Source organism: Siniperca chuatsi, linkage group LG5, assembly GCF_020085105.1.
Source record: "Siniperca chuatsi isolate FFG_IHB_CAS linkage group LG5, ASM2008510v1, whole genome shotgun sequence".
Classification (NCBI taxonomy): Eukaryota; Metazoa; Chordata; class Actinopteri; order Centrarchiformes; family Sinipercidae; genus Siniperca; species Siniperca chuatsi.
Window position 1 is genome coordinate 14,955,480 of NC_058046.1, and position 17,004 is coordinate 14,972,483.

At 40.4% G+C, this 17,004-nt stretch overlaps 1 protein-coding gene across 1 annotated transcript; it reads right to left on the reverse strand.

Annotated features, from left to right (window-relative positions):
• Window positions 1–12,563: 12,563 nt before the first annotated feature.
• ela3l (elastase 3 like) lies at window positions 12,564–16,358 on the reverse strand. Its single transcript, XM_044198040.1, has 8 exons — window positions 16,225–16,358; window positions 15,308–15,396; window positions 14,993–15,090; window positions 14,518–14,646; window positions 13,868–14,004; window positions 13,344–13,489; window positions 12,750–12,902; window positions 12,564–12,628 (listed from the first exon to the last, which is right to left on the reverse strand). The coding sequence occupies exons 1-8, from the start codon at window positions 16,262–16,264 to the stop codon at window positions 12,611–12,613; spliced, it is 810 nt and encodes a 269-aa protein (XP_044053975.1). The 5' UTR covers window positions 16,265–16,358; the 3' UTR covers window positions 12,564–12,610.
• Between the last annotated feature and the right edge of the window lie 646 nt (window positions 16,359–17,004).

Genomic DNA, 17,004 nt, shown 5'->3' on the forward strand with positions numbered 1-17,004 from the left:
GCAAATACCACCTGGAAAATGACCACAGAGTGGTCGTCTTTCTGAAAGTGTCAACAAAAAACAACATCACAAAAATAGCATTTATTGCAGTGCTGTTGCATTATTCTGTCTATTCCCTGTAAATCCCCGTTGGGTTTCCATTCCAAGTAACAGTTACTCTCTATATTATGGTCCTGTAAATTAATTATAAAACTAATTAAACCTCCTATTTTAAATCATAGTTATGTACAGTGTGCCTCTAACTATTATTGGATGACCATACAGAATACAAGAATGAACAGATGCTCTTTAAACAGACACTGAATTAAAAAAATCAAGTGACCATCCTGGAGCACATTAATTATACATTCTTGAGAAAATAACATAACCTCTGGCTAATGATGGCCTGCCAGAAGAACAACCACGACATTGTGACTCATTCTTATTGAAAGTCAATGACACGGCTGACTGCACATTTCCTTACCTGGAAATACCAGCAGAGAGCAGCAATAGCATGCTCTGATGCACAACAATAGAGAAGGATCTTGGCAGCAGTCAGCCACTGCTGCACTGCAGCCAACATGATTACAACTTGAGGCAGCACACGTTAAAGGCTGAGCCAGCAGGTGGCAGTCTAATTCTACAGGAGAGGAGGGACACAGGATCATTGGAGGATGAATGACAATGAGATGTGAGCAGGGTCAAGCAGGGCATTGTGTTTTAGTCTGCTAAATGGAAACAGTTTGAGGTCCATACTTCTGGTCATGCATATGCATTAGATATGACTACAGCAGCATATCTGGAGGTCAGCTTTTAATAGTTTGGGAAATGTGACTCTTTTGTCTTTTGTAAAGGACTGGAATCAGTTACTTCAATTTTCTCACTCTTCTGCTGTTTTTTCCCTGCCGTGTCATGCATACTGATGCTTATTTCATGCTATAATTAGACTTCTGTTGACAGAATAAACATTTATACTGACTAAACTATACTGAATTCTAATGATTTTGATATCAGAGCTGCGCTGTTGTCAAAATTGATTTAATGACTGCGTGTCTGTGTGCGTGTAATGGTGATGAGTGTTCGTGACTCTATAGGGGTCCTGTTATGAAGATGCGATTAAATATGATTAGAATTTTGTCATTAACTATTCATACACAGGGACAGTATGATATCAACATACACCTTGCTCAATCATTTTGAGGCCCTTTCACTGTGCACTTTAGAAGCCACAATTGCCAAACTAAAGCCTTCATCAAGTCCTGAATTTGACACAGCTGATCATTCTATTCTGTTGGATCGCCATGAAAAGTGGGTTGGCATCAGGGATAGTACTCTAGACTGGTTTAAATCTTATTTATCAAACAGAACTTTTTCGGTAGTGTTTGGTAAAGCCTCCTCTTCTGTGGCCCCTCTGACCTGTGGACCTGTGACCCCAAGGATCCATTTTCGGCCCCCAGTTCTTCTGAGCATACATGCTGCCACTGGGACATATCATACATAAACACAAAATTCAGCATCACTGTTACACATACACGCTGATGTATGTCCCTTTAAAAACCAGCGATTTTCATCAATTATTATTTTGTCTGACAGAAATAAAGTGCTGGATGTCCCAAGACGTTCTCCAGCTAAATGAAAACAAATCTGAAATCATTCATTTTGGTCCTCCAAAGTCTATCTCAGTTTAACAAAAACATCAAACATCTTGGCTGGCTGTCTACAAATGTCAAACCTGCAGCCAGAAACGTTGGTGTAATATTTGACAGTGACCTTTCATTTGAAAAAAAAGTTACAAAAGTCATTCAATCGTGTTTTTGAGGAGCATCTCAAAGATCAGGTCTTTTCTCTCTTGACGTGATCTCGAGAAGGTCATACATATTTTTGTACCATCTCGATTAGATTATTGTAATTCATGGGATTCAGGGTTAAGCCAAAAAACAATCTCACTCGTCCAGCTACAAAACGCAGCTGCTCGGCTTTTCACAAATACCATGCTAGAAGACAAGATCATATCACTCCTGTTTCAGCCTCTCTTCACTGGTTACCAGTAGGTTTTAGAATTGATTAAGATTTTAATGTTTACCTTCAAAGCACTTCATGGTTCAGCCCCCAGTTGTATTGCTGAATGCTTCACTATGAGTCAGAGCACAGCCTCAGATCCTCGGGCAGGGCTCTGCTGGCTGTTCCTAAGTCCCACCTCAGCACTAAAGGTGACCGGGCTTTTACAGTCAGAACCACCTGCCTGAAGAGCTGAGGCTGCAGAATCAGTGACATCTTTTGAATCATTTTTTATTAATTTATTTTGAGCTTTTTATTAATGATAACACACTATTTTATTTCCAACATGTCGTATCTGTTTTATTAGTATTATTATCGTTTTTATCTTATATTATTGTAGGGTATTTTATTCCATTTTGTTTTTGTATATTTCTTAAATTGTCTGTTTAAAGTGTATTATTATCATTATTTTGTGTATAGATTCACTCTCTATCTCTCTCTATTTCTCTCACGCTCACACACTTGAAATGCTTTGTTTGGAGCCACTAAATTAAATCATAGATTACGTAAGATTCAAATATTTCAAAAATGCCACACATTTTATACGCATGTAGTGTCCAAAACATAGATTAACATTTGATCTCTTAGTAATTATGTTACAACACACACACACACACACACACACACACACACACACACACACACACACACACATACACACAAACACTGACTCAGTCTGGGCTGATGTGGGTTATGCAACCCCTCCAGCAGTGCAGATGGATCTGCAGATTACTGGCCTCTTGTATGTTTTTTAGTAATCTCTCTGTCTGTAATATTTGTCCTGATCATTATATAACCCTGTGTTGAGTTCAGTGACCCTTTTCCATCTCAACGACCAATGGAAGACACTGGAAATTACTTTGCTGCTGTGTAATGCATTCCCAGAGTTCAGTAGTCATGTCTAATCTCAACTAGATGAACTCACAGTAAACATCAAACTTGAGATGGAGGGATCAATGGAAGTGTGATGGGCAGGAGAACAGATGGTTGAACAAATGGACACTTGTTTTCTTTCAGTGGTGTCACACAGGATTGATTAATAAACTCCTTCAGCTGTCTTGAATAGATCTGACTTAAAAGTGGTCAGTGCAGTAGTTCAAAAACTGTGTGAGTCAGAACATACTCACCTTCACATCTAAACAGCTCACTGTGGAGTAGATCACTGGATGTGTGCTGGCCAGTTTGCGCGGCTCTGGCAATGGTTTGGTAGGAATGGAGAAACAAATAAGAGGAAGACAGCCAAAGAGAGAGAGAGTGAAACTGGCAGGCAGATAAATAGAAAGGAAGCATATAAACACTAGACAGCTGTAGAGTCGCCTTTCTGACGATCAGTTTCAAATCAACAGCCCACCAAAGGCCCTAACCATCTGTCTCATATGTGCTATAAATCACTGTTTTACACATGTGCATACATGTATTCACACTTTCTTTTTCTGTCACACACATTCAATGGACATGCAGCTGATATATCTCTACTATAAAAAAATAACATTACACAGTTATTTATCTCATCTCATAAGATCTGTGATAAATCCATGACTCTTACAATCTTGTTAGTAGTTCACCTCTATAGGACCCTAAAACAAATGAAATCAGTGAAAACCAGTCTCCTGCCTTTATGAAGTGGTGAAAGAAGTATTCAGATACTTTACATAAAAAGTACCCCAGATTACAAATACTCCATTACAAGTAAAAATTCTGCATTCAAAATGTTACTTAAGTAATAGTATGTATCAGCAAAATATACTTCTTCTTCTTGTATTATTGTTATTATTATTATGATGAAGATGATGATGATAATGATGATGGTGATGATGATTATTATCATTATTATTATTATTATTATTACTGCATAATGTCTAAGATGTAATTTTTTATGTTGTAGCTGGTCAAAGTGGAACTACTCTTATTTATTTTATATACTGCTGGCTAGTTTAATCTACCACAATGTATTGTATTTCATGAGAAAATCTCATGTTTTTTATATAAGTCAAAATCTATAAAGTAACTATTAACTATAGCTGTCAAATAAATTGCTCTGAAGTACAAAGTATAGCATAAAATGGAAATACTAAGTACCAAGTACCTAAAATTGGTCTCACTGTTAATACTGTACTTCAGTAAAGGTACATAATTACGTTCCACCACTGCCTTTATGTGTGCTGAAGACAGACATAGAAATAATGACTGAAATCAATTGAACTGTGGCTGCTGGTTGTCACTCAAAGAAATAATAAATAAAAATAAATAATAGCAGCAGTTAACACTTACACTGATGTTGGACTGTGGTTACCAGATAAGGATTACATGTTTGACTAACTACAGGATGTGGGTCACTGTTGAGTTCAATATGTTCCACATTGATTACTTCAGTGCAGGAAGCTGAAGTCAACTGTTATTTCAGTTCAAGAAGTTGGAGGGCCATTAACGCTACTACACACCAAAGGGGCATGGAAACACTGATTGTGGACCACACTAGTTATAAACAAGAGTAAATAACTGAACTGTGTCAGGAAGAAATAAACTGTCATCAGTAACACAAGGCATAGAGCACAATGGCAGTTACCACAGTGAAACACTAGCTATTCTGAAAAGTGTAGGTCTGCAAAAAAAACTATTATTTTCAAGATCAGTTATTCTGTTGATTGATCATTTAATCCATAGAAATTAAATAAATCAACAAATGACTACTGCAAGTTGTCAAAGTTATTCAATTTACATTGATATGAAAATAAAAGTTCACACATAAGAAGCTGCAACTTAACTGTGATTTAAATGATTCATCCAATGCCAAACACGTGTTAAACTGATTTTATTTTAACCTACTAATCGATTAAACGAGTAGTCATTTCAGCACAAATTACTGGTCATCATTACATTAAGCACAAAAATATCCCATAAATTAGGTAGAACAGAAAGTACTGCACAGAAAATCAAATCAGCATATTTTATTGGACTAAAGGCAAGTTAACTCATACCTGAGATTAGATTTCAACTGATGAAATAAAGTACATTTCTGTGAAGAGCCCTTTCATTAATAATTTATTGTATCTATTAAACATAAGACAAAAACATGTACAGGTATACAGCACTTATTCCGATGATGTGGAGATACAACTATGATTGGCTTTGTCACACTGGTGTATCCCATCTCTCTTCCATTCTTTAGACAATATTGATATCACACAGTATGTTAGCTGCAGTACATTCACCACAATAAACTCACTCGTTACTGTGAGACTGTGTTTAGTCAGTCTGTCATTTCTGGTGTGAACGCAAAAAAATATCTTACTCAGTCTTTAGAGAAGCTCACAAAATGAAAGAGAGGCACACTGGGGCACGAGTAACATTTTTGCTGTTGCTTTTAATCCCACGGGAGTCGGATTGGTGGGAACCAAGACTTGCGTGTCAAATAGGGAGACTGTCAGACAGGGGCCTCGAGCTCCCTTTCTGTAAACAACACATCAAAGCATCCCCTCTCTAATTCTTCCGCTGCACTTTATCATCCCTGCCAAATATCTGCCCTTTTTCTCCATCTGTCTCCCTCGCCTCCCTGTCTTGACTCTCACACTTTCTCCAGCAGCATCTCTCTCTCCTTCCTGACTCTTTCAGGCTTTTGGTTTCTACCTGTCGTCTGTTTGCAGCTCTGTCGTTGCCATCATTAGTGCTGCCGCTGGCAAACACCAAGCAGCTTGTGAGCTACACAGCTACTTTTACCTCTAACATGTTATTGTGACTCTCAATCAACCCCATCGCCCCAAACCTTCCTGTTACAATCCACTGTGTTTTTGCTGTTTCTCCTCCACTTCCTCTCAGTTGTCTCATATGGAGGGATGAAAAAGAATGGAGTAGAGGGAGAGATCATGGTCTGCCTGTGTAGAGCAAAGCAAACAGACTGACAGATGGACAGTCCCAGCGACGCACAGCAGAGATAAGAGGATTGGGCCCGCTTGTTGTTGTTGTCGTTGTTGTTGTTGTTGTTGTTGTTGTTGGTCTTAACTCACTCTGAGCTCCACTGAAAGGCATAGATGAGGGGCTGATGGTGGAGAAATGTGAACAGTATCTAAACCAAAAGGATTTAGAATGATGACAAGAGTGGTTGAAGAGAAAGAGAAACATAAAATATCACTCAAAGTTCAGAGTCCAGCTGGTCTTCTAACACTCTGTTGCCAAATTTTCCACAAAGTACTGTCTACAGCTCAAGTCCGTCTCTTCAAGTCATGATCAGGCTGCAGTCAGCAGGTACTTCTGTTCAGCCTTCTTCTGCTCTGGCTCTGCTGTGAAAACTGGCACTTTCTCTTGCTGTGAAGGCACCTTGCAGGCCTTGTACAGGATGACGAAGAGGATGAGGATGAGGACGCCCACCACAGAGTTACAAACGATGGCCACAATGGCCCACACAGACAGGCCCATCCTCAGCTCATGCTCCATTGTCGACTGGACAGCAGCCTCCAGACTCACTATGGTCACATCACACATCAGAGGTGGGTCTGATGTCTGCAACTGGTGCCACGTTGGTCACTTCAACTCCACAGATTCTCCCTGAAAAGAAAGAAAGGGCATCACATGAACATACAGAATTTATTTTCCCGGCACATGCACACGCATGTTGGCATACTTGGCCAAAGTTAACCTGCCTGTCACGTGGGCCTGCTCAGTAAAGATTACTTTCTCTCACTAGGCCAAGGTGGCTTTATCCCTGCAAACGCTATATATATATGGAACAACCTACGTATGTCCAGTATCTGCATGCGGGTTTGTATTCTCAAGATTTTTTGTTGCAGTGTCAAATAAAGAGCATTACAAGGGTTTCTAATAAAGCTACACAATGTAGTGTTAGTATAATATCTCAGTACTTGTAATGTACAAGAAAAATGTCAGACAGGTGCACAATTCATTGTAGGGACTTTGTTATGTATAACAATCTGTGGATGATAGGAGGGTATTACAGGACAGGAAAGTGCCTTTCGGCTGCAGTTCTGTGTTGCAACTTCCTTTTGTACTCCTTTTTTCCATTTTACAGGCAGAGAGCAATGAAGTTATTAAACTGATAAAGAAGGTGCTGGTAAGCACTTTTTCTCGCTGAATTATTTTGAATGAGCTTCAGCAGTAATGTGTTTTCAGAAGGATCATGTGAAAATATAGTTGCCAGTTTTGTGGCTGATATTAAATGGGTCACTGAGGTGTACTGGTGTGTAGAGAGAGAGAGAGAGAGAGAGAGAGAGAGAGAGAGAGAGAGAGAGAGAGAGAGAGAGAGAGAAGTTGGTTCGAGCATGAGTAAGAGAGTGTGAATATTTTCCCTCTCAGAGCTTAACAGATAAAAACTCAAGCTCATCTCCTCGCTTCTATACCTCTCTCCCTTCCCTCTAATGCATTTCTAATGAGACCACATATTTCCTCCTCTCTCCAACTGAGGGCAATACTGCAACAGTCCAAGCTTGCTGTTGAGAACTCATTTCAAAGTTATGCTTCCCTTTATAGGCATTTTATGACCAAGCCAAATAAAGATGGATAGCTCCTAGTCAGAGTAGGTGCCAGTGATGCATTTGATCTGCTCTCCAACGCATGAAGTAGGTCTCTGTTTGTACCAGATGGGTCCCTCTCAGGATGCTGGTGGCATCACTGTGGGGAAAATTACCCTCATAATCACTAAGTGGGATGTCAATAAAACTGTCCTCACTGCTTTGCGGAATATTTCCAAAATATCCCGTGGAACTTTTTTTCGCAGAAGTCAGGTGACACTAAATGTAGCGTATCCAGTTTACAATTTCAATTAGAGCAAAAGCAAGGAATGTGTAGGCTATTCGATGACAGAGAGATCTGACAGGGTGTGTGTGTGTGTGTGTGTGTGTGTGTGTGTGTGTGGGTGTGTGTGTGTGCTGCTAGCTGTGAATTTTCCTTAGAGGGCCCTAATGTGGGTGTCAGGTAAGGTACAGGTCATACACATGTCATGCTTGTGGTCACTTGCAAACCTAGAAATGAAACGCCCTGTGTCTCTAGCATTAGTTCATTTTGCTGTCTCCTGCAGTGGACCCATAACGATAGCTATGTAGATAGGAAGATCCCTTGCTTAGACACTCAAGGACAGTTGATTGCATTCTCTGTCTCAGACGTAGATGTAACAGACTGTCTCCCCTTAAAATGTAATACATACGAACTCCTAATTCCAACTTGACTCTGGTAAGCATTAGAATTTACATATTTAGGCTATAAAAGTATAAACTTGTAGGGAGAACACGGGCTAGTAAGGATAATTATTGTGGACCAGGAAGAAATATTCAGACGTTTTACCTTGATATCATCGTCTCCTCGGCCGAGCTTCATTAAACACTGCTGTGTAAGATATCCTGAGTTTCCTGAAACCTTCTTCATCATCAAAGTCGACTAGCTCACAAAGAATTTCCATCACACTAGTAGTACACAAATAGAGAATTGCTTTTCTTGCGCTTGGAGTCTGACACATTTGACGCATTGTGGTTAACAGGTTAAAGCTATTTGGTGAACACTGTTGTTCATTTGAACCCTGTGACTGCTCTGAGTTTGAAGAGGCCCAACCTCATTCGTAAAATAATGTGTCCATAAGACACTTAACTGTTTCAGAAGTTTAAATGATCGAATGTTTGTTTTGGCAGATTCAAAGGTTCAAAGATCACAACAGCACATGACACCATGACACCACACACAATTGTGAGGCAATTGAGAATGACTTCTGGATGGGAGCCGAAACGTCTTGATTCTGAAAACAGTGTCCAGATGACTACGACTGAAACCTTTTCTACGATAGAACACTCCTGGACGAATGAGGGACTACACCGTCATAAACACACATACACACGCTCCCTGAGGCCACAATCAACAGGCAGAGAGTTAACAATAGTTTATCTGTTGCGTAATGGCTCTGTTCTCTGTGGCTGGAGCAGGAAATGGTTAAGCTCGAGGTTGAGACTAGAGTCATGCAACTGCAAAATACAGTATGAGTGCATGCTTGTGAATGGTGCGATTGACAAATATAAAGGCCTTTTGTGTACACATGCAAACAATCTTGTGAAAAATGCATGCAAATAATAGCCTACATGCACCAAAGAATGCTTGCTTACAAGAGCAGACCAAATGGACACTGCATGCACCGCACTCACAGACTTGTGCCTGCAGTTATCACATGGAAAACAGGCTTGTGCATGATGCATCACCTTGCAGTGGACTATCAGAATCATCATGTGACTGAACTGCCTCCCTTCCTCCCCAGCTCATTTGAGAACAACAGCAACATACCCACAATTTCACTGCGTTGAGTGCTGACACTATAACACTTAGCATAGCCAAATAGTAAAAAGACTTTTCATTATTAGTTGTCTTTATAGGGGAAAAGACTATTTGTTTTAGACTACTGTTTTAATTGCGGATATTTTACAAAATTATTATATATTGCATACAATTTTGAAATACTTGGAAGCTGTTTTAAAATGTCTTAAAAATGAAGACATTGTAATAATGTGTTGTAAATCTATAAGAGATTAAAAAACATCCCAAAACGCACAAAACAATTTTTTGTAAAAATAAAATATTTGTTCGGACTAATGTGATAAAACCAATAATGGCTGGATTGGCATTTGTTTATATTTCAATATTTTGCTTGCTTTTTATACTTGCAGTGTCACTTCAAGCACATAAATGTTTCATATGACAGCCTACCTAATTCCTCCCTCTGGTGTCCAGTGTCCATGCGTTTGTACTCTTGTCTCCTCTCCTCCGCCTCAGCTGCAAAACGCGTTGATATAAAATTTTCTAAATGAACACCGATCTTCAGCAACTTCACCAAATTGTTTGTGAAGCAGGAACTTTCTCGAAGTAGGTCAGCAAACTCTCCACCGTTTGGCTCAGCAGCACGCGCGGGCGGTCGGCACCGGACTGTTAATGAAGTCAAGTTGGCGAAGTCCCGGTAAAACCGGCCGGTTCCCAGTGACTGCTGACAGGCGCAGGGCGACAGAGCGGAGATACTGCTGTCAGTGCGGCTGCTCATCATCCCCCAGCCCCGGTCCCTCCCCCCTCCTCCTCCTCCCAGCCCTCCCTCTCCCTTTCTCAGTCTGTTACTATTTATACAAAGACGCTCTTGGAACATCCCATCAAGGGCTTTTCCTCTCACACCTCGGTGAAGATCCCACGGTCAACACTTTTGCACAGTGCAAAAGGTCATTGCAACAACCCAAACAGTCAGTAAAGGTACAGCACAGTACAGTAAAAGAGATGTAACATCATGCAAAAAAAACAAAAACAAAAACAAAACATAGCATCATTCAGCATGGAAAGGAAGAAAAAATAAAGACAAATGAAAGATAAAAGGCTAAAGTGATGTAGGGTGCACTCATAAATACTAATAACAATGTGAGTATTCCTTGATCCTTGTAGAGATATGGCACATTGTCAAATCAAATGCTGGAGGATCCATTCAAAACTGCACAGCATTAAGAGTATTTTGGTGTTAAAACAGGCAGAGCTGCAGTGAATTACAACCCCCTTCTTTCCTGCTTAGTACACATAAAAACAGGTTGCATGATGCTGAATAGCAGCTGCACGAACATAAAACTTGTTGCCTCCTCTTTTCCTCATTGGTATTCAGCACAACAGCAGGGTGTCCCTGGGGGATTCTGCTCCACTCTCTGTCTCCCTCTCTTCGTTTGTGTGTGTGTGTGTGTGTGTGTGTGTGTGTGTGTGTGTGTGTGTGTGTGACAGGAGTGGGATTCCCTGACCCAGAGATCAGGCAGAGACAAAGCATTCCTTTGAGGCCTCATTCTCACCCTCCTTACTGGCCTCAGAAAAAAAAAGTTTTGCAGGGGAACAGATCCAGAGAGCAGCAGTTTAATCAAAGTGCTGCACTGGTGTACATGTTAGCAATACTTCAATAATTACAGTGTTGAAATGAAATAGAAATATAGTGACTGACAATGTAATAACTGCCACATAATGTAGTAGCTTGATAAATGTAATTAAATGCAGCACTAAATGAGCCAGAAATGTAATTAATCCCAAAACACGTCATTACCTGTGTGTGAAATTTTTATTAGTAACAGTGACTAAATTACAAAGTGACAAATTACATTATTAGTCACTATAATAATTCCATCACCAGGTAGAATATGTCATGTTTTACTCCTCTCTAATAGTTGGGATGATGTCATGACATAGTCAGACACATTAAAAGGTTTAATTACATTTTTAACCTGGTTATTTTATTACATTTTGATGAATTACTGCACACAGTATTAAATTATTCCATATTCATTCAGTGTTACATTATCAGTACTGTGCACTGTAACAAAAAAGTGCTTGTAAAAACTGTATAGGTTTATTTTTATGGATGCACTTCAAATGTAGACGGGCAATATTCGTGGATACTTAAATTTTTCATCCAAATCAGAATGAATTAGTCAGGGAGCAGCACTTGTGCTGTAGCCTACATGAGAGCTTAGATGGGATAGTTATCATTGATCACAGGCTGATAATACAGAGAACGCTGCTTCAGAAGACTGATTCATCATATCAGAGGAATGCACTCAAATATAGCCTGAGAGAATCATGGACACACATTCCCTGTCAAACTCCCTGCCTTTCCCTGTGTTTGCTCTTAATATACAGACAGACACACACACGTGCATGCCGGCACACACACAGAGTCATTATTACTTGCTCTTGCAGGAAGTGTCATGTCTGATCACTGCCTCTCATGTCAATGAAGACGCTCGCACACATCCATTATCCTGTCAAAACTGATCAGTGTGTGTGTCTGCGTGTGAGTCTTGCAAATGTGACAGAGAGAAAGGAGAAAGAGTGAGATAAAAAAGAAAGAAGTGAGAGGCAATTTAATTTCTTTCTTAAACCCCCCTCCACCCCCACCCACAACACTCTCTCATCCCCATCTCATCACAGTGAGTGGAAAAAAAGACAGAAATGTTAATCTCAACTTTGCCATTCTAGCTTTCTTCATTTTCAGAGCGTCATCATGAGGAAAGATAGATGAGTATTATGGTTTTCATGAAGCGCTTCTATTGAGAGGGCACAGGGACAAACCAGATCAGTTTCAAGCAAGGATATTAGATTCATATTTTGTATGAAGGGCCTATTTCGTAATGAAACACACACTATTCAGTCTTATCATCCAATATGCAACATGCTGTTATTTGACATATTGTAGATGGACAATTTTGTCTGAATCACCTGCTTGTTTTATGTGAGCTATTTGCAGTGTACCTCATCTGTTTGTTGGTGCTGTTTTCCAGGCAGAGACATTGGTCATTCTACACAGCATCCTGCTCTGGAAAGCTGTCAGAACCAATTTCCTATCATGAGTGTATGAGGACACCTGCTGGAGATTTGTTGACACTGTTTCCATTTCTAACCAGCCTCATAGGAAAGTGCAGAATCAGTTAATGTAGCTTAATAAGGATTTGTTCCCTATTCATCTGGATGTGAGTTTATCAGATGTGGGAGTCTGGTGGTTATCCCAGTGCACACATTACACACAAGACAAATACAGTTTGCTGGGTCTTTTTTTATTGACACATTGACTTCATCTTTTTTAGTTGTTCATCATAACCTGAAAATGCAAATATTCAGTCATTAGCTAAAAAATGAAACAAGAAAACAGCATTTAGTGTTAGCCATCTGAAGGTGCTCCTTCACAAGAGAATTTAAATCTGTTTGTGTGTCTCCCTTACCTGGTCGATCCACACATTGAAAGCGGAGACTCTGGTAAAGACAGTGGGTTTCTTCTTATAGTTGCAGCCAAGACCAGAGACGAAGCTGGCAATGCCATGGACCTCCCAGATACCCTCTGTGTTCTTACAGTTCAGAGGGCCGCCAGAGTCTCCCTGGACACGGAAATAAAGGAGGAGGACTTATGTTTGATTCATTTGGTGGAGGAACTGGTAGACTGACAATGCACAACTATGAGAATCACAATCAGAATTATTGTTTCACCAAGTATAATGGGAGACACAAGAAACATTTGGCATGTTCCTTGGCAGCTAGACAACACGAGTGTGACAGGGAAAAAAAACCTCCCCCTTTATTCCTTCCTTCCTGACATTTTTATCTCAACACAGTCATTGCGTTCAAATTCAGATTTGCTTCACTGGGATAATTAAGTACAGCATTGCCAAAGGAGGTTTTACCCGCTTTACAATGTAAGTATGATAATTCTGATTTTTTTTTGTGAAAAAAATAAAGAAATAGCTGAAAACACATAAATTAAAATAATTTTCTCTCCCCTTATGCACACACACACACACACACACAGAGTACAAACTTACGTTGCATCCAGCCACGATTCCATCCCCACCAGCACACACCATGGAGGTCCTGACAGCGATACCCCACCAGTCAGGCTGGGAGCAGGTGGCATAGTCAGCCACAGGCATCAATGCCTGCTGCAGCTTCTCAGCTATGGGGCCTCCGGCTAAAACACACAGGCAGAGTCTATTACTATCATCCACATAAACTAGCTGTCTGTCAAATCTGTTTTGCAGCATTTCCCCAAGAGCCAAATTCACAGTCCGACACAAATTTTCAATTTAGGAGTAATCCTCCCCCAAAAAAGTTTCAGCTAAAATCTCATGCATGTGATTTTCATCCCAACTTTGGAGGCTTCCCTGGGTAACCCTGATTGCACACACTCACACGCAGCTGGTTAGAAATCCAAACATCACGCTTGCACACCAGTTAAACACCCTGAAGGACAGCAACATGAAGAAATTTCAGAGATGCTAAGCTGAAAAAAACAAATACAATGACAGACACATACACACAGCCCAGCGTTCCACAAACGATTACTTACTGTACAGCCTGCCCCATCCGGTGATGTAGCAGGGGTAGAGGTTAGACAGCACAGTGCCAGCAGGAGGGACACATGCCAACTGCACCTGGTCACTCAAAGTTACAGACTCTGACAGCTTGATCAGGGCAATATCGTTACTGCAAGAAAGACAGAAAGAGAGAGAGAGAAAGAGACTTAGGGAGGTGGTTGTATTAACAAGCAATTTAATATCTTCCTCCAGAGCCAGAAGAAGAAGAGAGAAAGAAAGCTAGATAAGATAATGAGAACAATTTCAATCTGTATTTTTGCATTCTTTCTTACTGTTATCATACATATAAATAAATCAACTCAATGGCTATCTATGTTATCTATCTCATTTTTCACTTTGGAAAAAGTCCAGCTGCATATTTGAGGGTGAACAATATAGTAATGTGCTTTAAGAGGTCCAGTCTTGTTTGTTTTACACTTTATATTGGCTGCTGAGAAATATGAGATGCATGAAGATGGAGAACTTGTGTGAAAGGTATGTGGTGGACTAAAGTGAATAAATGGAATTTGAGCCTCAGCCCACTTTGTCACCTCGACACAGAACAGATGAGATTATGATGTACTGTATGTCACAGCAGGTGACTCAGGCTGCTCTTTGTACTGTACGATGGTGCTTGTCTTACCCAAAGGCCACAAAGATGGGGTTCCATTTCTCATGGACAATAATTTTCTCAGGCAGGATGGCCTTGGAGCCAGCCTCTTCCTCGACCAGGTTGTGTTTGCCCACAAACACCCTGTAGGAGAACTTGGTGCTGTGGGAGAGAAAAGACTGTTGAGGCCCATGCTAAACCACACAGAAGATTTAGTCCAGAGTTGAATGATTTGATGAGCTCAAATTGATGATTAAATGTGGTGGCAAGATGAGGATTTGATCTGGGCAGCGATCCAGATGTACTCGAGTGTGACATTTGGGTTGGAAACCTTTGGAGTTCATGACTTCAATCTTCATTTCTATGTGGGTTAAATAGGGTTTAGGGTCCAGAATAAGTGGTGCCAAATAAGCACAGCACATTTCACATAAGATCTGTGTGTATTTGACTTGTAGATGTGGGCATTGGTGGTTGTGTGTGTGTGTTTATGTTCCTCTGCTTCTCGTACTTGATGCAGTGAGCAGCAGTCATGACCCAGTTGGCAGCAATCAGAGATCCCCCACAAGTGTGCCTCCACACACCGTCCCTTTCATACTGCAGAGAGATCTGTAGATGAAAAAGGACAATATTACAAGGATACAGTAAGAAGCAGGTTGTGGATGTATAAAAGGATGGCATGGTTTGCTGATTTAATTCAAAAGCAACCATTTAATTACATAATTTTCAATAGCCACTGGGTCTAGCATCTAATAAGCAGATGCTGGACCCATAAGGTTTGCCAGTAAGTATAAAAACACTGACAGATGTGTACATATTAGCATACCTGCCAGGGCCAGCTGTGGGGCTTGGCATCTACTCCATTGACTACACGGGCAGTCAGGGGCTCAACGGGTGGGGTGCCGCAACCAATGGCTGGACGAGGAGGAGATAGAAATGAATGTGATGGACATGAGATAGGGAGTGTTTCAGAATCAGAATCAGAATCAGAAATACTTTATTGGTCCCCGAAGGGAAACTCTTTGTTACAGCAGCTCGCCTTTACGTCAGTGCACACAGGAGAAAGTACTAGCAAAAAATATAATACAATACACTATAAAACAGGTCAGAAAATAAATTAAGTACCAGGTGGGTATAAGTATAAGATAAAATAAGTGTGAAGTACCAAGTGGGTTTACCCGTTGATGATAATACAGTATAATAATACAATGTAATAATATAAGTAATAAGTAGTGGTGCATGTACTGTCGAGTTAAGTGTAGCTTATTGAGATTATTAAGATATTGCACAGCAGTAATGGAGGTATATAATATCAATATCAATAAATAGGAAAAACTAACATAGGAAAACTAAATATTGCACGGGAGTAATACACAGAATATTGCACAATTATTCAAGTATGGCAGAGAGGTAATGATCAATGTCCAGTTTAGTGACCTAAGGTCATACAGACTAACCCTTAGAGGGAGGAGTTAAAGAGTTTGATGGCCACAGGCAGGAATGACTTCCTGTGGCGCTCTGTGGTGCTTTTTGGTGGGATAAGTCTTCCACTGAAGGTTTAGGAGATAGGAGAACAATGAAATGACACATCAGGCACAAACTGCATCATTTTTCTTTTCAATAAAGAATTGCACAGTGCTAGCTCCCTGTGTGGTAATAGCAAGCATGCACACTCACTCACACAAACTTGCAGACACACAGAAACAATTACACACAGAATTTGAGAATGCCAGATGCTCTTACCGCTAGCTATGAGCACTGAGGCCAGCACAACGGGGATCATGTTGATTGATGCTTCTGCTGGGGGACAGCAGGACACACTCTTCTTTTAAACTTTCCACCACAGGCAACACCCGCTCCGAATGCGGTAACACACATTCCCATTGGTTTGTCTTGGCCTCCAAGGATGAAGGTGGACCAATGGCAACGAGGGTCAGTGCAACTGGGTGGCTGACGAATCACACAGGTGTGTTTTCTGGAACATTTTCCATGACCTTCATGTAGAGATACAATGTATGCTCGGTTACTATGCACAGGATATGTGTATTCATGAGGCTTCCGATGTATACATGCATAGCATGTGTATGTTTGTAAATGCTGGAAACACATACCAGACAACCTCCACATCATATTCTGTTTTTTAACTAACCTTTACTTCTTTCCTTGACACAAAGCCTCTTCCCTGAAACCTGGAATTAAACGCTTGCATAACAACATGGGAAGCCAACATCTGGATTATTGGTACTGGCCTGTTTTCTCCAAAATGTAAAACAAAAATCAAACTAGGAGGCATTACTATGATAAATAACCAGGACAATGAGAAACAGATGGTGTCACTGGTGCAGAAAATATCGACAGCTACACTACAATCTTTTTGACATCTTACAACGTACACAGTTCTGCAGTGAATTCTGCAGTGGCAGGAATGTGAGACATATTGCATGACCATATGTATGGCCAAACATATCACTCAGCATGTTTCACATTCAAACATTTTTGGTGTTATTCTATGTAGTAAATTTG